Source organism: Calidris pugnax, unplaced genomic scaffold, assembly GCF_001431845.1.
Source record: "Calidris pugnax isolate Ruff unplaced genomic scaffold, ASM143184v1 scaffold499, whole genome shotgun sequence".
Lineage (NCBI taxonomy): Eukaryota > Metazoa > Chordata > Aves > Charadriiformes > Scolopacidae > Calidris > Calidris pugnax.
In genome coordinates, this window is record NW_015092476.1 from 965,285 (window position 1) to 992,675 (window position 27,391).

Below are 27,391 nucleotides of genomic sequence, written 5' to 3' on the forward strand. Positions count from 1 at the left end.
GGGAAATTAAGCTCTGTGTGGTGTGAAACTTGGAATAGGCAGTTGCAGTTACAGAATGAGAGGTCTTGGAGTCACAGTTTCCAGTCTTTGGAAAGCATTCCTTCAGTGTGCATCAGCAGCCAGAAAAGCTAGCAAAGAGCTGGGCACCATCGGGGAGGGAGTTGAGGGTGATGGAGAAGGTCCCAGCAGTGCTGTGTAAAGCTCTTCGCCACCTGTGTTTCGGGTTCCCCTGCACAATGCTGGTTTGCGAGGGATATGAAGGAGAACTGTCCTCTCCAGCTGCTTCCTTTGAGAAAAGACCACGGAGCCTGTGGTTCTCCACTGGGGAGGGAAGAATCTGGGGATGCAGGTTGGGGAAATAGCTTTTGCGTGGTCTTCAAGACCAGGCTGGATGGGGCTTTGAGCAATCTGGTCTAGTGGGAGGTGTCCATGCCCAGGGCAGGGGGTTGGAACTCAATGATCTTTAAGGTCCTTTCCAACCCAAACAATTCTACGATTCTATGATAATTGTGGGTGATATGACCGAAGAGCTGGTCCTGGCTCTGTCTTACAGGACTGGAGTGAGAAGGCAGCTGATGGAACCAGCAGATTTGGATGGTGGACTTCTCTACCTTGCTGTCATAGGAGGCTGGGGGCAAGCAGTATTGGGGAATTTGGACAGGGACTAGACTAATTAATGGGCAGCAAGTGTGAAAATGGATGTAGAACAGGGCTAATATTCCTAGCGAGGATAGGTGGTAGGGAAGTACAAGGGGAATGGGCATGGGAAAGTGGTGGGACTCCTAGTCTCTCCTCCAGAGAGCCACTTCTCCAAAAGTTCACACTCTTTGCTGTGAGGAAAGAAATGCAGGAAAACGGGGTTTTCCTGGGGGAGCAGAGGGAAGAGGTGTTGGAGACCTGAAGCTCGATGTCCATGTGGTAGTTCTTCAGAGCAATTGGCTCCTTGGTCCCAGGGGATGGCAGAAGGTTTGGCTGGAGGACTGAGGTCCTCTGCCCCGCACCCTGCCCCTCCATGCCACCTGCCAGCGGGTAGGTGAGAACCTTTCTGCTTTTCTGCTAAACTCAGATTATTTTGCTTCAGCTCCCCCATGCTGAAGCAGGGGAGGTGGCTGGTTGATGCCAGAATGGGGTTTCATTCTGGGAGCCAGTCTGAGAAGGTGATGGCTGCTGCATGGTCCTGTGCAGTCACTGCATTGCCTGTCTGGCTTGGTTATTTTTTTTTAATTGCCTTCATACGTTAATTTCTGTGTGGACCATTAAAGTTCATTCTTAAAAACCTCAGAGAAGGGTTAGGGTTCATAACTGAGCACCAGACTTTGCCCATGTAACCCATCATGTTTTGCATGAGTTTCCTTGTCCGTGCTGGTTAATCAGACAGGGTACATCAGTAATCTCAGGCTTGGGTCACTTCTAAAACTCTCTGGCTTTAAGTTGTGAGGTTTGTGGGGGAAGAAGAATTTTCAGTAAACTGTTTCGGGGCTTAAGGTTGCACAGAGGGCTGGAGCCCCTCTGCTGGGAGGGGGGGCTGAGAGAATTGGGGGGGGTTCAGTCTGGAGAAGAGAAGGCTCCGGGGAGACCTCAGAGCCCCTTCCAGTCCCTCAAGGGGCTCCAGGAGAGATGGGGAGGGACTCTGGATCAGGGAGGGGAGCCACAGGAGGAGGGGGAAGGGTTTGACCCTGCAAGAGGGGAGATGGAGCTGAGCTGTGGGGAAGAACTTGTTTGGTGTGAGGGTGGTGAGAGCCTGGCCCAGGTTGGCCAGAGAAGCTGTGGCTGCCCCATCCCTGGAGGGGTTGAAGGGCAGGTTGGAGGGGGCTTGGAGCACCCTGGTGTGGTGGGAGGTGTCCCTGCCCAGGGCAAGGGGTGGCACTGGGGTGGCTTTAAGGTCCCTTCCAACCCAAACCATTCTACAACGCTATGACTGGCACCTAAATTTTAAGTCCGTAAGCACTTGCTTATATCTGTATTCATTAGGTCTGCATTCATTAGGGTTTCATGCTTTGGGGCATCTTGTTTAGCATCAGTGTTTGCAGGGGGCTGGCAAGCTCACTCCCTGTGCACAAAGCCAGCCAGTCAGCACGGCCACCCCACCGGTTTGTGTCCCGCGGCGTAATTTCGGGATTCAGTAAAGCTGAGCAAAGTCAGCATTGCTGCTAAAATGGGATATTCTTATCAGTGGGCTCCTGCTGGCGCTGGTGGTGCTGCTGGTTGGCCTGTGTCGGGGAGCAGATCTCACCAGAAGCCAGCTGGTGACTGAGAAAAGGAGTTTCCAACCAGCAAGCTCCTCGATTTTCTTTCTTTTCTTGTTTTCTTTTTTTTTTTTTCCCATAACATTTGCAAGTCTTGACAGAATGTGGTGTCAGCCCAGAAGGACACTTCCATCCTCCCATCAGGAACAGGCTGCGCCTGGTGCCATGAAATTATACAGACAGGTGGCTTTTGTTAATTTTTGGCCGTATTGCGTATTTCCCCTGGCAGATCAATTTCCCATCTTAGCTGAAGAAGCCAGGGTGGTTTTGGGGGGACTCAGAAGTTTTTTGGAGGTAGTTTGTTTGTGCCTGGATCTCTCTTTGTCTTGAAGACATGTGCTGGGGGAGGCAGTTGGCTTGGGTTGAGGGTGTCAGAGCAGAAGAGGGTGCTTGTCCCTGTGTCCTGAGGACACCCGTCTGTCCCCACCGCTGGCAGCAGCTTGGGAGATGCTCTGTGGGGAGGTTTGGCTGGAGCCTGGCCAGTGCTCCTGGTGCTGGGATGGGGGTCTGGGCAAAGAACACGTTGTCCATGACAGTGGGAAGTGATGGGGGCCTGAGTGTTGTCCTAACGAGCAAAGCCATCGTTACCAAGACCTTTGGAGCAGGCAGGTTTCCTGTGTTAACTGTGTAATTACAGCAGGTACCTGGAGCTCAAGGAGGTGTAAAAACAGTGTCAGTGAGTAGTGTCTTCAGAAACCAAGCCAATGCCAACCCCTAGCGATGGGGACAGCAGTGCAGGGTTTGGCAGGGGCAAAGCACACCACATTTTGGTGGTACTTTGGGCTAAAGAGGGGTCATTCTTCCTTTCCATGCCAGTGAATACCCTTGTACGACTCTTGGCATCTTCTCGGGCTCCCCGTGGTGTCCCGTGTCCTTGTTGAGCACCATCACACAGCTGAGAGGGAGCCCTGGCCGGGGTCTGCATCGTGGCATGGACACAAGGAGCGTGTCCGGCTTCTCTGTCGGCAGCAAAATAACTTATTTCGGCAGCAAAATAGCTCCGGATCATGGAGGTTGATCATTTTGCTTACGTTCCACTTTGTTTTCTTTCTCTCACAGGGTCGTGTTTCTTCTCAACCGTCAATTCAGTTTCAAGGGTCCCAAGGGGTGAGTATTTTGTGCTATTTGTTATATTGAAAAATAAATGCGGTGTAGATCAACCACTTCCATTTATTATTATTTTTTTAAATAAACCTACAGACGTTCTTAAGATCTGCTTAATGCCAGGTATGTTATCATGCTTTAGGTACACTTTCTTTTTTTCCTGCTTTTGTCACCTTTTAGCCTAAATTTAAAATCAGCTGGAATAACTAGTGAGCAGTGCAAATTCAGTATTTTAAAATGGACTTCAGGTGGTTGGCTTCAAGGTGTGAAGCAGAACTGCAGTTTTGAGGAGTGGGCATTTTGTATACCACAGACTGCTGGTGGTTCTTGACCCTCTTCTGAAACTCCAATAAAACAGAGTGTTTCAAGCCTGTTGAAGGAAAGTAGGAGGAAACGTGGCCTCCTGAAGACCACAGGTCCTGTTAAACAATCAATCAGTGGTGCAAATTGGAGAACTAAAGTACTCCAGTACTGATAGGACCTCCAAGTAGAATGATTAAAGAACTTGGGTGTAAAATTTTAAGGGATGGGTAAAGACTCTTTTTTGGTAAAGACTGAAGCATGAACTGTGCCTTTTATGCTGCTAGCCTTAATTCAGATCCATTAGCTGATCTGGCTGTCCAGGTAGCTGGGCAGGGATGGGAGAAGGATGGGTGAGGTCTTTATGGTGGGGTGAGGAGCTGTGAGACCACAGCCCTGGCTGGAGGGTACTCGGGTGCTGGGGGAATCACCTCTGTAACTTGTGCAGGCAAAAGTCTCTTAACACTGCAGTTGCAAGAAAATCCTTTATGGCTTACTTGCAATTTAGACTCTACTGGCAAATATTTAAGCTATACCGGCCAAAGAATTTCCTTGCTGCAATGAATAACCACCTTAACTAAGAGTTGGCCAGAACAGCTGCACCAGGAGAGAGCGGCCGGGAGCACAGATGGGTTTGAGTCCGTGCTGCCATCAAGAGGGAAGTTGTACTTGCTAATGTGGCTGGGAATTAATCCAGAAAAACAAACTGGCTGGCCCCACCGACGGGCTCCCCGAGCCGCCGGCTGTGGCGGCCGGCACGCCAGCCCTGCGAGGGATGGAGCTGAGTTCAAATTAAGCTCTCTGACTATAAATAATTAACCTAGCGTGAAGTTCTGCAAGGAGTACACTGCGAAAGAAAAACTACCAGTGTGCTTTTTCTACCCTGCACCCTCTCTTCCTCTGCAGAAGTCCACGTGCTGCTCTCTCCCATGGTCTCTGGTAGCGTCTTTCAAGCAGTGGTGTGTGAGGTTTGAGAGGTTACCAGGCTGGGGGAGACTTTCTCAGCTGTAAAAAAATCTGTGGGGTTTGTCAAAAGCTGTCAAAACCTGGGGGTCACCAGAGGGCTGAAGAATCACGTGTTAACTTTCAGTGGTGTCACCCTTGTTTGTGTTAAAAAGTTGATCCAGGTATCTGCTTTTTCATTGTGAAACTCAATAGTAAGGTCTGCTCCCAAGTTCCCTGAGATGGGGTTGTCTTTGCTGCTTGCAGTCTCTTACAATACTCTTCCAATCTGTCCATAATTAGGGAAATGCAAAATAAGGAGTTTATTGCAGGAGACTGCTAGATCTCTGCAATAGGGAGAGAAATTTAAGGTCATTGGGGCAGATGGTAAGTTAAAACAGGACATTTAATGCTGTACATACAGCGGGAAGGAAATGGAGAGCTCCTTATTTCTGTATATTGTGTAGCCATATTTTGAGTATTTCCAGAGCACACAAATTGCACCTCAGGGCAAGGAGCACCTGGGGTGCATTCTTTGGTGCCAAGGTGTTGCAGGTCACCCACGACAGCGAGACATTTCCTTCAATGCTGCTGAAAAATGAACAGTGATTTTTATTTGTCTCTTGAGAGTATTTCCTCTGCAATTCGGGTAATTATCTGCCTCCCAGCTGAGTGGCTGCCCCATCCCTGGAGGGGTTCAAGGGCAGGTTGGAGGGGCCTTAGAGCAACCTGATCTGGTTGGAGGAGTCCCTGCCCAGGGCCGGGGCTGCCGCTGGGGGGGGGTTGAAGGTCTCTTCCCACCCAAACAATTGTATGATTCTATACTAGCATTAAAAAAAAAAAAGCTTTTTTTTTTTAATATATTGTCTCTAACTACACACATTGTAGTCCCAGTCTCTTATGGATGGTAGGAAGGGGGCTGGAGAAATTAAAGGAGTTTTCTGGTCTGGAGTGGTCTAGAGTTGTGTTAAATATGGGAATTGAGAAAAGGAGCCTAATGCTGGAGGAGGCAAGGGAGGAGCTTTTATTTCGTGTATGCGTTTCACAAGAAGCTAAGGTTGGTGTCAAAGAGTTTCTGCAGTCACTTTGTGGGGGAGAACAAAAAAAGAGCAAGTTTGATTTTTTTCTGTTGTACAGTAGAGTTGCTCTGAAGGGATCCAAAAGTGTTGAAAGTGGATGGATCGTCTCGGAAGGCACAGGGGCAAATCCATTAATGCAGTCAGGTGGTCTGCAATTGGGATGATGGTAAATTATCTGTGTGTGCTGCCTCTCCAGTACAGGAATCCCTGAAAGGGCACTGGGACAGTCTGCACAAAACTCGGCTAAGAACTCTGTGATTTGTGAGTTTAATAAAATACCTGTGATTGTGTGACAACAAACTTCTGCACCAGAGCACGAGTCAGCTGAAAACTCGGCTAAGAACTCTATGATTTGTGAGTTTAATGAAATACCTGTGATTGTGTGACAACAAACTTCTGCACCAGAGCACGAGTCAGCTGCTGGGCTGGGAAGGAGAATGCTTCCTGCCGGGACATCCTGCTCCCAAACTGTCTGGACAGTAATGTCTGCTGGTGTCCAAGATACCTGGAAGGTACCAGGGGACTGCAAGAAATGCATCATAGAGATTAATTTTTAAGAAACACCTTGTAATTAAACATTTTTGGAGTACATCTAGGCAGCCTGGAGAATCTATCTATCTCTGCTGTGCTAGATACAATGGCCCTGAGGAATGTGAATATTGGTAGTTAACTTGAAACACAGTAGGGATGTGTTTTAAAATAACAAAAATAGAGTCTTCTTATAGTCCAGCATACTTGGGCAGTGATAGCGCTTCAGACAGCCCTGCTTCCCCTGCTGTGGCTTCCCTCTGGTGTTTGCATCTTTCTTTGCCGTGTCCCACAACTTGCAAATACCTTTCTTACAGAGAGACAAAATTTGCTGTTTGGGGGAATTCAGCAGCTCGGGCTCAAAGGAGTGAACTGGTGCATGAGGGTGAACTGCATGGATGTGGGGGGACAGGCACGAAGCTCTTTATGAAAAAGGCCAGAGGAAAAAAAAAAGGAAGGGGAAGGGGAGAAGACTGAAACTAAAAAGAAAGTCCTTCTCCCTTCAGGGTACCCATTTGTCTACAGGTCAAGGTAGTCAGTAAAATGTATGCATTTGAAATGGCTTTTATGTAGTAACATATTTAATTTTTTTTTTGCCAGGCATCCATGTGTAGTCACATTATTTCTGTAGAAAAGCATCTTAATTTTCCTTTTTGAAAGGGACATGGCCAGCTTAGCTTTCGCAGTGTAAAGAAGGAGGAGGGGGAGGTTTGGTACTTGAAGGAAGCAACATTTTGCAAAAAGACTCCTGGTATTAAAGCGAAAACGGAAGAAATCGGTGCTGAGATTTTGCTCATGTTTCAGAGTAGTTTGTTGAAGTTTCAGATTGGTTCAGGAGACTTCTGGAGCACTTTTGTCTCCTCAAAGGTGCAGGCTGGATGAAGGAGCAAAGTTTTAAGCTTGGGAGCCAGCTTGCTGAGGTAGAAGCCACTGTGCCAACGATCCAAATGATGCTGGGCCAAAAATTGTCACTTTTGGGATTTGTAAAAGTGAAAGTTCCATGAAACACAGCAGGAAGTCCCTGCTGAGCAGAGCGGTGCCCTTCCCCAGTAGCAGGGGTTCACCTCGTGGCAAACAGAGCATTGCTGTAAAGGAACCATGAGTAAACTTCAGCCCAGAAAACAGGTTGATTGGAAACATTTCTCAAAAAAAAAAAAAAAAAGTAGGAACCTAACTTTGAGGGCCTGGCAACTGTGAGTTCTTAAATCCTTTGATCTGGTCATAGAGGTTTATGGCGTGAGCTGGGTGCTGGCATGGATGCCCACCTGCAGCTTCCAGCTCAGGCTTGTGAGCTACCAAATCTTATCTTTGGAAGTGAGTAGCCCTTTTGGGGTAAGGTTGGAACGATTCTGAGAAGAGACAAAGGAGGGAGAGGACTTGAAGCACATCTGCTGACCGGAGGTGACCTGAAAATATGGTTCTCTTGTCAGCCTGATGAGATGACGGCGTGGTGTGGAAGAACAAGAGGAGGGAGTGGGTAGGTGTCTTCAGAACAGGAGGAGGTTAAGTGACTCAGCGGGAATGATGCAAAAGAGGAAGGCAGAAGTGACAAAAATCTACGAGCCGGAGGAAGTGGAGTGAGTCTGCATAGGAGCTTCAAGGGACAATTATGAACACTGCTCTCATGTTAGAGAGCCAACGAGGATGACATGTCAGAGCGAGAGAGGGTAATGATAGATCCGGAATTCAAGTACCCAGAGGAAGGGATTAAAGTCAAGGGTCTGAGTTGTTCTAGTGGATATTCTCTATTGCTAAATTAATTAGACGGCAAGAAATTGCAAGGCGGGCTTGAGGATGTAGAGTTTAAAATTACATTATGAGTGGGCTGCAGAGGGTCAAGGGCACTCAAAACTCCTCCTGAAGTGCTCCAGCCTGGCCAGTGGTGACACTGGGGATGGGTCACACACAGCACAACACTCCATGTGCACACATGAGGGTCTGCAGCCCTGTGGTTTGCCAGGAAACCCCCTCCAGCAGAGGGGTGGAGGGCAGGAGGCAGGAACAGGGTACCCCTGTGTCCCACAAAACACGCTTCCCTTGGTGCCCTCATCTGCCTGGACTTCCCCAGGTCACACAGCCGCTTGACTGGCACTGGATGAAGTTTGTCCAAGTTTAGGTCTTGACTTCTCGTTTTTTTTTTGTCATTTAAACATCTAAGTTTAATTTTGTTTGAGAAGTCTTACAAGTGATCTCTGCATATTTTTGCTTCTAAACAGCTTGCGGTAAGAAAACTTCACTGTTTTATCCCAAAGTCTCAAATTCCAAAAGCATAAAAATTTTAAAACTTAATCTCTACAGAATGTCTGTTCTCCCACTTCTGTTCTCTGCATCCTGTGCTAAAACTTTCTATTTTTTTTTTATTTTTTATTTGGTAAATTTAAGATGACACTCTACCAACTCATCCCTTCCTTCCTGGGATTTCCTTAGCAGATCCAGTCTGGGATCCTCACGAGTTTCCCTGTGCACAGATGTGTAGGTTTGGTGTCCTCATGCTGCTGTGCTCACCCATGCTCCTCCCTGCCCTTGGGTGCCAAATCCAGCTGCAGCCAAGCAGATGTTTTAAGCAATTTGTGTTGTAGCTGGTGATGCTCTGGGAAAGGAGGACCCTTCTGTCAATGCCGTGATTGCGGGTTTGCTGCAGTGGGGTTGTTCCTGAAGATGGCAAGGAAGAAAAACTTTTACTTTTTAAATATTTCTTCTGTATTTTTCTGCAAGGGTTGCTCCCTGCATCAAGTGCCCTGGCTGGCTGCTGGTGGCAACCACCCCTTAGGTTGGCCTCACTGTCTTTAAGAGCACTCCTTCTGGTATCAAACTGACACTTGGTGTTGTTAAAGTCTCTCCTAATGTTTGTGCCCTAAAAAGTCACATCAGTGCTGGAGGTTCAGGCACTTAGAAGCAGGAGGTCCCTTATCCCCTCAGACCCTGCATAACTTTGGTGGAAAATCTGCCAGTGAGGGAAGACTCTGGGGGTTGATGAATTTGTCTGTGAATTGTATGCGAACATGAATTAAATTGTTCTCTTTATGTGAGCTTGGAGCAGAGGCAGAAAGTGAATTCCCTGCAGCTGCCATCAATTCATAATTATCTGCTCAACTTCTCCTGCCTTTTCAGCTTGGATCTGTAAAATAGGCCTCCTGCATCTCTATTAACCTAGAGAGATGAATTTGACACTAATGGTAGGACTTCCTGCACACTTCTGTTAAAATAATGCAAATTCTGTAGGCGAAACAAGCAATTACTCCATTTTCAGAACAGGAAAATGTCTCTTCTTGCAATGGCTTCTGGCACCACCGTTTTCACGCATCACCTTGCAGAAAGTGCATTAATCAGTGGATTCACTAAAGACGGGGTGGGTTCAACGTTTTTCTTCTTTAAACAGGGAAGGAGGAGGGTGATGGTGGAGATGGTAAAGGGGTGTGAGCAGGCAGAAATACAGAAGGGAAGGGTTTGAAACAAACAGCTGGTCACTACAGAGCAGCAAATGTGGCCAAACCCGGTGGTGAAAACTGTGGGGTGTTGACCTGCCCATGCCTCAGGTCCATCTTAGCTTGGATTTTTTCCCCTTCAGTGCCCGCGTTCTCCAGGTTCTGTCTCCTGGCCGTGCAGGAGAAGGCACCGATAGCATCGCAGGGATGCTGAGACATTTTTAGCTGTGAGCAGGTGTTGTTTACCATTTGGTAAATCCCTGTCCATCACAACTTACCTGTTTTGGGTTGTCTTATGAAACAGAGCGGCGATAGCCTTCGCGTGTTTACCCGCCGAGGGATTAGTGAGGAGGTAGCAGCTAAGGCAGGAATTAAGACCCCAGCGGGGTGTTAGGTGAAACTGGGTCGCTTGGCTGACAGCAGCAGGGCTGTGGTGGTGGGATGTTTGGGGAGATAGCACAGCTGCCTGCATGTACCCTTTTTTTGGTGGTGGAGGAGAGAGTCTTCTGTGTGATGGGCTTCCCACATAAAAGGGGAAGGAAGCATGTGCAAGGATAAACGTGTTTGGGCACCTGAGGAGAAAAAAGATGTTCTACCTTCCTATGCTAGTGCATGTTCTGGGAAGTATATGGTGTCATAGAATGGTTTGGGTTGGAAGGGACCTTAAAGCCACCCCAGTGCCACCCCCTGCCCTGGGCAGGGACACCTCCGCCCAAGCCCCCTCCAACCTGCCCTTGAACCCCTCCAGGGATGGGGCAGCCACAGCTTCTCTGGCCAACCTGGGCCAGGCTCTCACCACCCTCACACCAAACAAGTTCTTCCCCACAGCTCAGCTCCATCTCCCCTCTTGCAGGGTCAAACCCTTCCCCCTCCTCCTAGGGCTCCCCTTCCTCATCCAGAGTCCCTCCCCATCTCTCCTGGAGCCCCTTGAGGGACTGGAAGGGGCTTTGAGGTCTCCCTGGAGCCTTCTCTTCTCCAGGCTGAACCCCCCAACTCTCTCAGCCCCCCCCCCCTCCCAGCAGAGGGGCTCCAGCCCTCCCAACATCTCCGTGGCCTCCTCTGCTTCCGTTCCAACAGGTCCATGCCCTTCTGCTGTTGGTGGCCCCAGAGCTGGATGCAGCACGTGTGTGTGTGTGTCTCCCCAGAGCAGAGCAGAGGGGCAGAATCCCCCTCCTCGCCCTGCTGGGGATGCAGCCCAGGATGCTGTTGGTTTTCTGGGCTGTGGACGTGCCAGCTCAGACCAGCTCATTTACCATGTTTGAAGTTGGATGATGTTAGGGGAAAGATAAGTGGACCATTTTATTAGGATGGTACCTAAACCAGGGGGAAGTGTTGTTGTGAACAGTGTTTATATACCCTGGATTTCAGTGTGGGCTCTCCCTTGTCTGGACACAGCTGGGGTGACCCTTTGGGTTGGATGTGCACAGAGCTTCTCCTCAGAGCCCTCTCGTCTCCTTTCATTGCTCTATTTGGTTGGATGTGTGCAAACACAGAGCTTCTCCTCAGAGCCCTCTCGTCTCCTTTCATTGCTCTATTTGGTTGGATTCTGGGGAGGATACAGTAGATCTAGTGAAGGATTGTGGCAAAGACTTCACTATTTTTGGAGGAATAGTGCAGATCAGCTTGAAGAGGAGGCTGAGGGGAGACCTTCTCGCTCTCTCCAACTCCCTGAAAGGAGGGTGTAGCCAGGGGGGGTCGGTCTCTGCTCCCAAGGAACAGGTGATGCGACAAGAGGAAACAGCCTCAAGTTGCCCCATGGGAAGTTTGGGATGGATATGGGGAAAAATTTCTTCATGGAAGGGGTTATCAAACACTGGAAGAGGCTGCCCGGGGAAGTGGTGGAGTCACCATCCCTGGAGGGATTTAAGAGCTGAGCAGACGTGGTGCTGAGGGACACAGGTCAGTGGTGGGTCTGTCAGTGTTGGGTTGATGGTTGGACTTGGCGATCTGAAACGTCCCTTCCAACCCAGACAATTCTGTGATTCTATAAATAATAGTGAGTGTTCACTACCAAAAATCTCCCTCTTTGCCGTAAGAAAGTATAGCAAATTCCTTTTCAATGTATTGCACACCACATACCAGCCAGGATCCACTCTATATGTGGAAGGTCGAATACAAATCAAAGGCATCTCCTCCGAAACAAAGTGCTGACAGTGGGCTGCTTGTGCTGCTTCCTGATGCAGACAGAGGTTTGTTTTCTCCTGTGCATTAACGCAGTTTTGATGTGTACTTTCTCAGCGTGCTGACAGTGGGCTGCTTGTGGTGCTTCCTGATGCAGACAGAAGTTTGTTTTCTCCTGTGTATTAACGCAGTTTTGATGTGTACTTTCTCAGTAAAGGCTCCTTGACCACCTTGTGCAAGTACAGCTCAAATAGGAAAAACAAACTTTTTGCCACTACACTTATCTGGAGCTGACTGCAGTATCTTAATTCTGATTAGGCCAAAAATCCTTGAACTGCATATTAAACTTTTCAGAACCATGTAGTATAAATTTAAAGTGCAAAAAAAAGGACTATTTATTCAAAACGGGAGGCTTATTTGCAGAAGTTGCTGAGTCTGTGAACTACTTCAAAGTATTATTTTTTGTCTTGCAAGATGCAGAAAGAAATGGCAAATATGTCAACAGCAGAAAAGTTGATCTTTAGGGTTTGAGGTGACAGTAGTTTTTTGCAGATCTAGGTGTTGTCAGTAAGTTTATGGGGTTCAGGTATTGCTTTCTCTAGGTTGCTGAAAATGTGTTAATATCCAAGGAGTACCTTCTAGACTGAATATTGCCCAGCGAGAGCCCCACACTTGACCGATGTGCCTCTAAGATGAGTTTATTTGATTTGTCAGGGGATGTGGTCCTTTGCAAAGAAACAAAGAGGCAACCTTGGAGTCTCTCGAGGTCAGAGCGGGTGGGTGACCAGCCCAGGGCTGGGGTTTGTTGTGTGGGAAGGGACAGACGTGGTGGAAACCTCTTTGGCCAGATGGAGAGCAGATCAAGAGTGTGCGAGTCTCACGTCATTGTCCTTCAGCTCAGCCTGCTGCTACCTGTTGCTGTGGTCATGGAATCATGGAGTGGTCTAGCTTGGAAGAGACCTTTCAGATCATCCAGTCTAACCGTCAACCCAACACTGACAAAACCACCACTAAGCCATGTCCCTCAGCGCCACATCTGCCCAGCTTTGAAATCCCTCCAGGGATGGTGACTCCACCACTGCCCTGGGCGGCCACATTGGTGCACCCCAGTATCAAAGCCTGATACCATGGGCTTATGTTGGTTGGATCTTCAACCGTAACCTACAGATCACTTTCTGTACAGCTGCTTCCCCGTGCGGGGCTTTCACTCCACAGCCTCTTTCAAAGGGGATTATACACCTATTTTCAGGCCTCCTTCACAGTTTTTCAAGACTGCTGTGGATTTTAACTCCATCCTCATGTGTTTTGTCCCTTTGCCAGCTTTGTATTACTAGCAGATTCAATAATTATTCTTCATTCTGTTATGATTGGGCTTTCACTTTTGAACCATAATATGGGAAGTAGGTGTATCTGATTTAATTGCATTTAATGTAACTTTAACTGCATTTTTTCCCCTCAGAGCTTGTCCCAAGTTTATTAAACTGGGTTGTCTGGCCCAGTATTGAATTATGGCAGACTTCACTAAATTTCTTATTTGAGGCACAAAGCTTTTGGCTGTGGATATTTTGAACATGTCCCAAAAAAAGTTCACAAAAATGAAATTTTTTGTCTGCTGCATTACAGATTAAATAATAAAACTTTGGAAGAGGGGATAAAGCAGTTAAATCTTTTTTCTCAGTTTGGTTGCACTTCCACTGTTGAAATCTTCCAGTGGAAAAATATTCCCCCACGCATTCTGTGTTCTCTTCATCCAAATTAGTGAATGCCCGAGGAACGTTCATCTAGTCCTTCCAAAGTCTGTGAAAAATATATTCTTAAAAAATTGAGAACAAAAGTAAATTTCTAGACCTTTTCCTTGCTCATGCAAAGAAACCTGCCACAATGGTTGCAGTTAGCTAGTTCCCTCATAATTTTCGGTCTCTTTCTTACAGAATTTGTTGGAGGGGGAAGCTTTAAAACACTTGCTGTTTCCACTTGAGTTTGCTCCTGGGAGTCATTGTTGGTCCTAAGCTTCATAGGCATCTGCCTGTAAGGAGGCAGGCTCGTTTTTCTCTATTACTTTCTCAATGTCTTTTTCAATATTTGGGGAAAAAAAAGATCTTACTGAAGGGAGTATTTTTAAACATGCTCTAAGGCCAGCTTCTGTCTTCATGTCGTTGCATCAAAACACACTGAGCCACTCTGTGGCTTAATACCCACAGCAATCCTTCCAGAATTTTAAATACAAATATTAGGGTACGGAAATTCCTAATGTTTAAGGTGATTGCATGCGCATACATTACTTAGGGTGATCAGTGGAAAATAAAGATTTACTCAAAATAAGTTTTGAGGATGAAGTCCAAGCATATAAAGTTACTGATTCCCTCCACTCCATTGTATTCCTTGAGGGCCAGCCTTAGATTGATCATAGTACATAATTGTTGGTTTTCCAAAAAACTCCATTGGGCTAAAAAACATTACCTCTTCGAGAGTGGGCTGAATTCAAATTGTTGAATTCATACATACACACCTGCTGTATTTATAGTAAAAGCAGAATGCTGAAACATGTCATCACTGGTAGTTAATTTTGCAGAACGTAGATCAATGTCAGTGTCATTTGGGCCCCTGTGATCTTCTTAGATTGGTGGTTAACCTTCATAATCATTAAAAGGTAATAGCTGCATATATAATCTGAGATTATGCGTTTAGTAATTTACCCCGTTTATTTCCATTCTTATATAAAATGCACAGATTGCTCTTTTAAGCACGCTAGTACTTTAGGCTGAAGAATGTGGTGTTCAGGTGACCTGACTTTCTCCTTCGTGTCCAGCACTGTCCCAGGCTGTTGGAAAACTCTGCCAGAAGTGAGGATTAAAATATAAATGGTGATGGAGTTGTTCTGTAGCAGCACTTTGTGCAAGTGACACTGACATCGATGAGGATTGGCCACTCTCACAAGCAAAGCACTGAGAGAAAGATTGCTAAGAGATTGTTGAATATTGCTTTTAAATATATTTCTGTGTCAGTTGTATTTAATATTCCATTAAAAATTCAAGCAGATTGCAGAAGAACAGCTTTTTAGGCTTTGTGCGAGCTGATTTAACCTTCAGAATAAAGTAGCTGGATGGCTACTTTATGTTTTTGTGCTTCAGTATTGTTTTGTGCTTCAGTATTGTTTTGTGCTTCAGTATTGTTTTGTGAAGCAGCACATTGAAAAATGTGCATATGCCAGTAAACATTTAAATGATTTCTCATATTTACATTTTTAAGCTCCCGCAGAATGTGGCACATTCTGTACCAAATGCTTAGTCTGGCCAAGGAAATCAGGTTTTGTTACAGCTGACTAAACTTAGAAAAAAACCTATTTACATTTTATATTTATGCAAATAATTGCAGCTAGAGCTGAGTAAGAGAAAAAGGCTTTTAGGACCTGTTGGAGTCAAAATTAATCTTTTATAGTTTAAGAAGTTTTACTCTTGCAATTTGGGTGTTGCTGGGGTTTATTTTTCCCTTCTTATGTGCTTTGTGAGGAGCGCATTAAGTCACAAAGTCAGGGTGGTGTCTGATGTGGTCTGTGCGAGTTGCTCCCCTCTGTTTTGTTAGGGAGCTTCCTCCACTTGATTGCATTTAAAATTATGCACGTGCGTATTAATTCCTGCGGGTGGGAAGGGATGACTCGCTGCTTGAATGCTTTGCTGAGTTAAAGGCTGACCGACTGTAGCTTCTCCAGTGCCCGTTACCACTGCTTTCAGAGGGAAAATTGTGCCAAAGCAGCTCTTTAAGTGACATGACTGAAATCAGACCCAAAGCTTTCAAAATGCAGTTCCTTGTTTAAAATTATGCTCTGGTTAATGACAAGCGAAGGAGTGAAGATTGAAGTTTTTACATAAACTTTTTTTTTTTTTTTTTCCTTTTAGCTTATTAAAATTCCCAAAGTTGATGTGCCAAATGAAATGCATAGATTTGACTTCTATGTGTCAAATGTTGGCAAAGATAATCCTCAGGGAAGCTTTGACTGTGTCCAGCAAACGAACTCCAGGTAAGTTTTACTTAACATTTTCTTTCATGGCAAATTTTAAGTAGATTCTGTGGCTTTGGGCATGTAGCAAAAACCTGTAGCAGAAGCATGCTTCCAGCGATGAGCTGCAGTGGAAAATTAATTCCTAGCAATAGCCTGGTTCCTTGCTAATTATAAATACTTGCTTTTACATAGAAGTCTTTCTGGTTTTGCTCTTAAAAAAGTAACCTTTTTGAGTACTTTCTCACCTCTTAGTGCTATTTTTAAAAGCATTTGGATCTAGACCAGATCCATTCTACAACCATATGTAAATATGATTATGGCTGGCAGCGTGCTGGCCCTGACGGTCAGTTGTCTTATTTTAAGAACCACATAAATCGGTGGCCTTATCCATAATTGCACGACCATGGTGTTTCAGAACCCAAAACGTAATACAGCAGCGCCTTGTCCTGGTCCTTTGAGTCAAAGTGAACCACTGTTAACATCTACCCAAAAGGCAAGAAAATACCCTGCTTTTACATTAAGTTGGCTTCAGCTTCTAGAATATTGCCCTCAGCATGGTTTTGATGTCATCCAGCAGTGTTGAATAACTGTGTGTCCCATTTGATTAACTAGGACATGGCAGGCAGAGCTTGTGTATTGGTGGGGGAAGCTGATAACAAACAGAGACATCAACACCTCTCCAAAAGGTGCTGCTCAGGTTCCCCGGTCACAGGAAAGCTTCTGCGCTCAATTTTCAGAACAGAGATGTGTCGAGATAGCAATAAAGAGCAATAAAGAAATGAGGTGATTTAATAGCTTTCTGCCTAACAGGAGATCCCTTGGCATCCTCCTCCTCTTGCTCCCCTTGCATTAGGTCTCTTCTACGACAATGCAACCTTTCAGTCAACTCACTTAACGGGTGGAATTGGCGAAAAACCAAATGGCTTAGACCTGGGAGAGCATGGGGCAGCGTGGGGCTTTTTTGTTTGGTTTTTGTTTGGCGGGGGGGAGGGGGATTAAACTATGTGTAAAAGGGGTTGGACAGCTGCTGAGGTTGGCACAAAGCAAGGTGAGAGGTCCTGCCTCCCCTCCTGAGAGCATGGAGCAGTGTGGGGCTTTTTTGTTTGGTTGTTTGTTGTTTTTTTTTTTGAGAGGGGTGGGAATTGAACTATATGTAAAAGGGGTTGGACAGCTGCCGAGGCTGGCAGAAAGCAAGGTGAGAGGTCCTGCCTCCCCTCCTGGCTTGGTTCTCCTGAGCATCTCTGAGGGCACCTTCTTCTTTGGGAAAGAGCATCTTGAACTCAATCAAACTGTATTTTTTAAGTTAGATTAAATTTAAGCTGCTCTAGCTCTGAATAATTCTGAATAGCACGCCTCGGTAGTTTTAATGTAGCTTAACTAATCTACTTCAACATCTCATTCAGAGCAGCTTTCGCGAGGTCCCCTGTAGCCAGCTCTCACTTTGTGCAAAGTGCCTGCAAAGTTAATAAAAATTTGTCTAGTGTTACACTCAGAGGTGTTTTAAAAAAAAACAAAACAGCAACAAAAAAAAAACACACACAAAGGAGCCCTGTAGGGTATCTAGTCTAATTTTGTGCTCAAGGCAGGTCTAGCTTCAAAACTGGCTTGGATTTTGAAAATGCCCAGCCTGAGGAAGGAGTGTCTCAGTCAGTGCTTGGCTGAGTCTGTGCTGGAAAAGCACATAAAGGCACAGAAATGGGCAATGGGTAAAAGCTATGGTTTAGCTGTCCAGAAGGACCTTTTTATCTGCTGTAGACATGCTGATTTCAGAGCAAGGAATACATAGATAGCTCTGGGCCGTGGACAAAACATTAGCAGTGTTATCTTGAAATACTGTCCCGTGGCTTGGTCCAGCTTTGTGACTTTCAGAAATGACGTGGTGCATTGAGACGCGAGATTCTTGACCTTTCCTGGAGCCTTGATGGGGAGTTTTAGGGTGATCAAAGTGTTTCGGGTGAGGTAAAGGCAGTGTCCTTCCTCTGGTCAGAGCTGTTGCAATGGCGGGTGCCACACAGTATACTCATTAAGAGAGGTGATAGTGATACAGTTTAAATGAAGCCGGTGTTAGTCAGCCGAGGTGCTTTCCTGACTGGGCACCATGTGCTGCCAGAGCTTCTTTGGGCCAACCATGGTGGGCTGGGCTCCTTCACAAACACCACCTGAAGCCCGGAGCTGCCCTGACACCATGGAGGAGCTATGGACACTATGGACCTCACTGTCCATCCTTCCCCTCATGCGGGCTTTGCTCAAAGTGCCTTTTCTTGGATGTGAATCCTCAGAGGAGCCGGGGGATGGACCACAGGCACCCCTCAGTGCTGGCCTACGCACAGAGCATGCAGGGAGGGGACGGACATTTTGAAAACAAGACAAGGGGAGACTTGCCTGCCCTATGGATTGATCGAATCATTTTGGTTGGAAGAGACCTTTAAGATCATCAAGTCCAACCGATAAACCAGCGCTGCCAAGTTACCACCAACCCGTGTCCCTCGGCACCACATCTACACATTTTTTAAATCCCTTCAGGGATGGCTACTCCACCACTGCCCTGGGCAGCCTCTTTCAAGGCTTCACAACCCTTTCTGTGAAGAAATTTTCCCCAATCTCCATCCTAAACCTCCCCTGGGACAACTTGAGGCCGTTTCCTCTTGTCCCATCACCTGTTCCTTGGGAGAAGAGACCGACCCCCCCGGCTACACCCTTCTTTCAGGCCACGGAGATGCTGGGAGGGCTGGAGCCCCTCTGCTGGGAGGGGGGGCTGAGAGAGTTGGGGGGGTTCAGCCTGGAGAAGAGAAGGCTCTGGAGAGACCTCAGAGCCCCTTCCAGTCCCTCAAGGGGCTCCAGGAAAGCTGGGGAGGGACTCTGGATGAGGGAGGGGAGCCCTAGGAGGAGGGGGAAGGGTTTGACCCTGCAAGAGGGGAGATGGAGCTGAGCTGTGGGGAAGAACTTGTTTGGTGTGAGGGTGGTGAGAGCCTGGCCCAGGTTGCCCCGAGAAGCTGTGGCTGCCCCATCCCTGGAGGGGTTGAAGGGCAGGTTGGAGGGGGCTTGGAGCAGCCTGGTATGGTGGGAGGTGTCCCTGCCAAGGGCAGGGGAGGTAGGACAAGATGATCTTTAAGGTCCCTTCCAACCCAAACTATTCTATGATTCTAGGATTGCAGCAGTTATCAGTGCAGCCACCAACACTGCCCTGACCTTGTCTCTCAAACACAGTTATGTGAGGAAATATAATTACACTAACAAGTGAATCTGATGGAATTTGGATGTTTGGAGACAACTTGAAATGTATTTATGCCCTAGCTAGCTGTCAGAACTGGAGAACGTTTTTTTTTCACCTGTTAAGACAGATCGTAGAGTTCCTTACGTAGAGAACCGTACTTCTAAACCCGAACTAGTGCTTGGGCTCAACCTTTTTCAATGTTTTTATAGTTCCGGAGCCTCACAACTCAGTTGCCTGGGATCTATACAGAATAAAATTACGGTATGTGCAACAAGCGATTCCTATGCGACGACCCGAGAGCGCTTGACCCAGGCAGAAGAGGAGTCGCGCAATCGAAGTGCAAAGGTTATTAAACCTGGTGGACCATTTTTAGGTATGGTTGTATTTCATTTTCTACTAAGTTTTCAAACTCAGTAATGAATCTTTTAGCATATTCTCAGGAAAGGTGGTGTGTTCAGAGATCTCAGGTGTAGGTAGGTGGCTCACCCTCACGTTAGATTTGCAGTCTCCTGTTGCTGAATTCAGATTTTAGCCTCTTTTTTTGTCCGCTAGAAAGCCAGCCAATCCATCCATATTCCATATTCCTTGACTGGTTGAAATTTTGACCATTGTGCTGAGGGCTTTTACCACCCCATGGACTTAAATTCTCTGGTTTAGTAGCTAATGTTTTGGTTTTGTAACAGCCCCTTTGAATACTGTGCTAAACCATTAACCTTAATGTGTAATCTGTAAACATTAACATTGAGGAAGTCTGATGTACAAATTATAAGTCTAATATGAAGTGCTTTGCTTTTCACACTGGCTAATGCTAATGAAATTGTATTTATTTTATGTTTTGGTCATTAATACGCAACTGGTATGACAATACCATGGGTTTTGTGTTGGTTTTTTTTTTAAAGTTAAAGTAAGGTAATGTTGGCATCTTCCCATGGATTTCATCACTTTCCTCAAAACAAAAAGCATTTAAGTGGTGTCATTCATTATTAAACTGTTCTGAGTACTGTCTTCCCGAGGAGCCTGGTACTGGCTGCAGATAGAGGCAAGGTGAGCATCCACCTCCTGCCCACAGCAGCCAGCTGGACCAGGTCCATCCATCTTCAGCAAGTGACATGGTCTCTTCTGTGGCCCTGGCTGTGGTCCTCCTCCAGCATGGACATCTCTCTTGGTGGTGGTGAAACGCTTGCTCTGCCACAACTTACTGTAGAGCATTTTAAGCATCATCACAGCTTTTTGGAGATAGAAAACTACGTGTATGTGGCCTTGACACGAGGGTAGCTGGGCACGGACACGGACTTGGGTCTACTTCCCCTGTGTTGTCTAAACTGCTCTTCAAGAGCATCGTGAGAGGAGCCACTTTCATCTATTTCCAGACTTCTCATTGGGGAAGTTGTGTTTTCCACAGGAGTGATCTGTGTGATTCCTTGTTAGTCGTTTAACACTAAATATAAATGGGGTCTGAAGAGTGGCAGTGGGACTATTACGGTGGTTGGGGATACTCTTGTTTTCCAGACTGACATTGACAAAGCTCAGTAGGACAGGTCTAGTTGCTGGTAGGGCACTGGGGTAATTTTTGCAACATGCTTCATGCAGTACAAATTAGGAACTGGGGTTGTTAGTCATGTTAATGCTGGGTTATTTTTTCAGGTTTGTTTTTTTTTTTTTTCCCCAAGTGATTCAGAGACATGACTTCAGGAGGCGTTCGGTTTGCTGCTTACGCTCTCCGCTGTGCCAGGGGGCTGTTTGTGTACCTGCACTGAATTTAACTCGTTAAAACGTTTGTCACTCGTTCGGTAAACAACGGGCAGGTTCACACTGTTCCAGAAGTGTAACTGCGTGTGTGTTTGCACGGCTGGGTTTGCTCTTGAAAACCAGAAGAGCAAAGTCCGGGGAACGCGCAGGGAGGAAAGGTCACAAGGGTTTGGCCTCCGCTGCAAAACGGGGAGCAAGTTCCTGCTGTTCCCCAGAACGAGCAGTCCGAAAGCACAGCTCAGGCTCTGTGCATCTGATACAAGACAGCAAATTCCAGATTTTCTTGCCCATACACAGTAAATCTCCCTCATACCAAAAAAAAAGTTACTGGCTTCAGAAATTGCCCAGATTGTGCCACATCCATCCTCTGCGGGATTGCAGATGACGTTGACTGCAATGATTTTCTGCAATGTCCTGCTAAATCCTTTTTTCTTCCTGTCCGATTGCAAATGCTGTTTCAAAACACAGAGTAGATGAGTTTGTTTTGTTTTGTTTTTTCCTGTAAAACTGGGATTCATGTTGGGTGGTGTTATTTTTAAATTCTGGATGCATCACTTGCATTGTTCCTCCAGTTTAGAAATATGTCTTTTTTATAAAGCTTTATCCAAAATGCTGTGTGGGCCATGCTTCAAAACTTCTCTGGCCTTGGTCCCAAGAACGGCTAAATTTTTGTTGTGCTGTTTCTGAGCAAACCTGGGCTTATTTAATAAGAGGGCAACATTTCAGATTAAAATGTGGTGTAAATTATGGTAATTCAGGTGAGCAACCTGGTCTGGTGGAAGATGTCCCTGCCCAGGGCAGGGGAGTGGAACTGGATGGTCTTGAAGGTCCTTTCCAACCCAAACCATTCCATTAAGTGATTAACACCAAGGGTTGGTAGTTCCATTAAGCAGTGATGTAATTAGTTGTGTAGACTTGGTCTCCCTAGGGATTAAGGGGGAATCATTTAGCTATGGGGATGACCTTTACACCACACTTTAGAGCAGTCTTCAAAAAAAAATTGCCTGATTTTGGGTGTTCAGTGCTTGAGCTTATTAACTAGAAAAACAATAAAAGCACTATTTAGGTAAGTAATTGGTGAAGTCTTCCTACTCATATCACTCATCTACCAGTGTTTTTTAATACTGAATATGTCTTTGTTAATGCCTAGCTCGATACATCTTTACTACCCGTATATTCTTGCAGATCTTGAAATGCTAATTAAGTACAGGTTTATTTGGCTTAGTAAATTTTTTTAAATCGACTTTCTTGCTTTCACCCAACCTCCCATGTCACACTTTTTTTTCCAATTTTTTTGTTTATTCTCCCCCCCTACATTTCCTGCAGGTAAAAGAGTCCAGGTCAGAAGACCCCCCCAAAGCATTCCGGATGCGGTGCCCGAGAGGAAGAGGTCGACCCCCATGAACCCTGCCAACATCCTGCGGCGGGCGCAGGGGCACAGCGCTGTGTCGCAGCGGCCCTACAGGGACAGGGTGATTCACCTGCTGGCGCTGAAGAGCTACAAGAAACCCGAGCTACTTGCCCGCCTGCAGAGAGATGGTGTCAACCAAAAGGACAAGAACTCCCTCGGGGCTATCCTTCAGCAGGTGAGATCACTCTGGGGTTTGTGCCGACGTTTTTTGGTTTTTTTTCCCCCCTCCTGTTCTTCTTTTAATCATAATTTTGAGGTGCGTGTTTCAATGAACGTTATGCTCCTTAAGTTTCTCCATCAACTTTATACAGATGCCCCGAACTGCAAGTCAAGAGGAGGCAAGGAAATAAATAGTAAAAAAATTTTTGGGATTGTTTTTGTTTTACTACAATGGCAGGCAATAATTGACTATTTCTAGCTCTGTTGCTCCTAATGTCTTTTCATTTTTTTTCTCTCTCTTTTACTTGGACGGCTTAACTGCTTAATTGAGAGAAACTGGCCACGCATTCTCTGGATTGTGTGAAATCATTTGTCACGGTACTTAATATGTCTTGTGAGGAGTTTATGAGAAGTTTGGTTGTCCCATAGGTTAGCATTTCATGTGAACATAATTGGTGGCCTGTAAATGGTACCCGGCTTCTCTTGGGATCTGTCAGAATTACAGTCCAGGGAAGGGTGTTCCAGCCAAATCATGAAGGAAAATGGTCCGATTTTGAGCATACTGTTTCTTCACTCTCATGTGGATTGTGTCATCATCTTACCTAAACCTTTTTTTATTCAGTAGCTTTTCCGTGCACCTTTGAGTTAAGTTCCGTGATGTATATGACATTTCTTTATCTTATCCATCAAAATTATTGGTAAGCCTGTAATGTTATGGGTGAAACTTTCAAGCTGTGTGTTCAAGAGCATCATGTCAATTTTCTACTAAAACAGTTCAGAAAAAGCTTCTTAATGTATCACAAGATGCAGTGGCTAGTCTCTTACTTTTTAGATACTCTCTGTACCTGTAGGCTGTGGCTGAATTATGCACGTATTAATATGTAAAGTAGGAATATTTCCTATTTATCGAGGAAAAAGGGGGTTTGGAACCTATTAAAGTGAGTAAAATTCAGCATTTAGAAAGCTTTGGTTGACCCTACACCAAATTTTAGAAACTCATTTCTTGAATATGTGAAGTGTTGTTGCTTTGTTTGCCCAGTGCACTGATGGGCAAAGAACCTGAAGAAACACACATTTTAGCAAGAGCTTTGTTCTTACATACAAATTGAAGTAGTCGATTTATACTTCAAGTTGACATAAAGCTCCAAAGACTCAGCTCTGTAGCGGATAAAAGGTGCAAAAACTTCCTCCTCGTCTCCCCTTATGCTTGCCAATGTTTAAGGAGACTTTCTTGGTGTGAACTGCCTCAGGGTAGTGGTTTGGATTCAGAAATGGTCACATTGGCAGGACTGCACCTTGAAAACACTTGCTCCCATTTTTCTTAGCTTCATAATAATGTTTTTTTTTGTGCAAATCTAAAATCAGCCGCCTGGACTTGCTAAGATCTAATGTGCACAGATTTGCTTTACTTGGAGTACAGCTTTTCATTCTGTTTTTAACAAGTGAATTGCCGTTTCTGGGTATATTTGTTACTTTCAAATTTTTTCAAGCTGTGGACAGACAGACACGCACACAGACGTGAGCTAGTGGTATTTATCTATCATGTTTTGGAGGAAAAAAAATAAGCAAAACTGCAAGAAGTGGTGGAGATGTGGAGATGAGTTATTCAGTAATTTGTGTCAGGCAAATTGATGGGAAATTGCTTTTATTTGAGGTTTCCTCTGAACTGACGCCAGGTGATGAGGTTCAAACCAGCACTTGAGCTCTCTCGAGGTTGTACTAACTCATTTTAACTTTGAAAATATACTTTGTGTTTTTCTTAAGGAAGATATAAACCCATTTTACTTCTGAAGGTGTGCAGCAAGGCACGCACCCCACCTTCTCACAACAACGGTCTGCTGTAATGAGCCCCGTGTCTGCAAAATCAGGAGTGCATCTGGGCCTCTCCTTAACCATTTTAGCCTAAGTCTTTTTTCAAAATATAACTTGTTAGAGTACAGTTACTTTAACCCCCAGTCGGTGAATATTTGATACGGCTTAAAACAAATGGGACAGATGAATAATTCGTCTTTGTACTAAAATAAGTAGTTTTGTGCCCGTTAGCTTATGGCATATGACTGTTCAGTAGAAAGCTGTAGCTTCTTGGTTGTGAAAGAAAAGCCATTCTTTTTGTCGAGACAAATGATGACATAATGTGGTTGTTAATGTGATGATGGAAAACACGCACCGTCTGTGCGCTGCCATCACAGTACAGCTGTGCCAAACCAAAGCACAGCAGGTATTGAACAAATCTGAATTTGAATGTTCAGATACTGTTCTTCAGTTCTTAAAAAAGAAAAATAATTTTAAAAAAAACAACAACAACAAAAAAACCCCCCACAAAACACTCTCAATGTATTTTATGCAGTTTTGGCATAATTTGCCATGAATCTCAGTGCTGTATTAAAGGTGAGAAACCAGGTACCTTGTGTAGAGAGAGGTTTTCACAGAGTACATTTCACACTTGCTTGCAGCAGTTTGGGATTTCCTTACACGCCAATTTCTGCATCCCAAATTGACCACATTTTTTAAAAATTGGTGCTCGTTACATGAGAGCTGCTTTCATCTTCACATCTAAAAAAAACCTGGAAAAGTGGCGTGTGATTTTGTTTGCAGCTTGGATTTAGCTTTGCAGTACCAATCTTATTTCTGTAGTTTGCATTTAGGTATAATGAACATTTATTTTCTTGAATGTCTGCCTGTAGGTAGCCAACCTGAGTCCAAAGGACAATTCTTACACTCTGAAGGATTATGTATTTAAAGAAATTCAGAAAGAGTGGCCTGGATACAGTGAAATAGATAAACAGTCATTGGAGTTAATACTTTCTAGGTAAGTTCAGTCTCTAGGGGAAGGAAAACAGCTGTTTAAAAAACTTTTTTTCTGGGAAATGAATGTCTGCCTTCCCTATAATGAAAGAACTATGTTATAGACATTTCTGTGTTCTAACCTGAAGTGTTGGGTCATCCTTACAGAAAATTAAACACACTTCAGAACGCCACCAACACCAGCCATTTGGAATCTCCTGAAACTTCTAAAAAAGATGCTCCATCAAATTCTCAGGTATGTCATGTTTGGTTTTTTAATGCTATTTGCAGTGTATTAGGATTTATCACATTTTATATTGATGTAAAAGCTGTGATGTGAAGCACTCAGTGTCTTTAATACATGAAAAAACAAAGCATTAATTTCTGTTTTATTTATTACATTTTTTTTAGAGGATGGTTGCACTGTCAAGACTGCAAAAATCTTCCAGTCACATAGCTTAAGGGCTGCTATATTTAGTGTTCTGTGTTTCAGAATGTTTATTAAAATAGTCAGAAAAACAAACAATTCCTGTCAGTTTGGTGTTTTGTAAATAACACCTAGATCTCTGACAGAGACCGCCCTTGTGGTGGTCAAACAGCCACCGTGGTGGCCTGAACTGGGCCTGTCCATCGTGGCATAAACTTGCCTGTAACTGCTTGGTTGCCCGTTATTGTTACACAACCCTGGACTTTCTGGTTAGGTCCTTAAAACTGTTTTGTATTGCTATGTAACTTGTTTATCTTGGGGTGTAGAAAGGTCTTCTCAAGACCAGATATGTGTATATTTTTGTTATGGGGAACCTTGTATGTGTCCAAGGTTCTTTGTGATGTGTTAGTTATATCAGTAGTTATTGGTAGTTATAGTACAATATGCACGAACACGCTGTGCTACTGTTTAAGTATAAAGCTTAGGAAAGTCTAGGATAAGGACAGATTGCAGTAGTGATCCACTTGGAGGAATACCTTTTTTTTTTCCCCTATAGGTGTCATTTTAGCACCTATAGGGAAAACATTATTTTTCAATTCAGGGTAGCCCAGGTGTGAAAAGGCAGATTTGAGTCAGCACGTCAGGCTTAAAATGCGTATGTCCTGTGGTCTTATCAACACACAAGGACCATGCAAACCTTTTTAGAAGAAGCTTGGAAAACTCGGCATAAAGGGCATTACTTCAAGGAAAAGTTTGATACTTTCTGGGGCTAAAGTAAATTTAAATTTCAAAGTAAATTTCTGTCTCAGTAAATGCAGTTGTACTCTGAAGAACACGAGAGCTTGTGGGTGTGCAGCTATAAGCTGGGAAGCAGGGAAGTCTTTTTCACCAGAGATATTTGCGTTAAAATAGAGGAGGGAGGGTGGTGTTGGACCTAGATGATCTTTAAGGTCCCTTCCAACCCAAACCATTCTATGATTCTATGATTAGAAACTAAGCATGAAATAAGCTATGTATTTACCTGCAGTACCTCCTTGTTTGACAGCTATTTTTAGAAAAGAAGGATGTGTTTCCAACAATTGCCTGTTCACACTTTTTCAGAGTGCAAGCAAAACTTAATTCTGCTGATTTTCAAATATGGTTGGTTTTTTATTTATTTTTATTTTCATAGAATGGTTTAGGATGGATTGGACCTTAAAGCCCATGCAGGGCTATTGTATTCACAGCTCTGGGCTGAGGGATTACTGAACTAGCACTGTCCCAGCAGGACCACAGCCCACAGTTTTTGCACTCGAAATACAAAAAAAAAATAATTAATTCTCCTTTTTCTTTATTTTTTTAAAATGGGAGTATGGTAGATTATTTTGCAGATATGCTGCTATCTCTCCCATGAAGTAAGCTCTGTTTAGAAAATAAATCATAGAATCACAGGATGGTTTGGGTTGGAAGGGACCTTAAAGCCCCCCAACCAAGTGCTACCCCCTGCCCTGGGCAGGGACACCTCCCACCACACCAGGCTGCTCCAAGCCCCCTCCAACCTGCCCTTGAACCCCTCCAGGGATGGGGCAGCCACAGCTTCTCGGGGCAACCTGGGCCAGGCTCTCACCACCCTCACACCAAACAAGTTCTTCCCCACAGCTCAGCTCCATCTCCCCTCTGTCAGGGTCAAACCCTTCCCCCTCCTCCTTTTGCCGTCGTTTTTTTTTTTTAATCATGATATTTATTTATTATGAATAATATTTATTTATTCTATTTTATATTTTTTCATTACAGAAGCGGCCTTTGAGTTCCGATTTCACCGATCCTCTGCTGAGCAAAAAGCAAAGGATATCCCACCTGGCCAGCCGGGTCCCGCTGCCCTTCGGCGGCCATTTGCCGCCTCAGGGGGACAAAGCGGCGGCT

General features: G+C 45.0%; 1 protein-coding gene across 1 annotated transcript in view; it reads left to right on the forward strand.

Moving 5' to 3' along the window:
• Positions 1-6,126: 6,126 nt before the first annotated feature.
• Positions 6,127-27,391, forward strand: part of ELL2 (elongation factor, RNA polymerase II, 2) — a 31,647-nt gene continuing 10,382 nt past the window's right edge. The window contains exons 1-7 of the mRNA XM_014962562.1: positions 6,127-6,183; positions 15,642-15,763; positions 19,169-19,332; positions 22,035-22,294; positions 24,963-25,087; positions 25,231-25,318; positions 27,263-27,367. Of these exons, the coding sequence (XP_014818048.1) occupies positions 6,154-6,183; positions 15,642-15,763; positions 19,169-19,332; positions 22,035-22,294; positions 24,963-25,087; positions 25,231-25,318; positions 27,263-27,367 (894 nt within the window). The 5' untranslated portion in view covers positions 6,127-6,153. The remainder of the gene's footprint in view (positions 6,184-15,641; positions 15,764-19,168; positions 19,333-22,034; positions 22,295-24,962; positions 25,088-25,230; positions 25,319-27,262; positions 27,368-27,391) is intronic.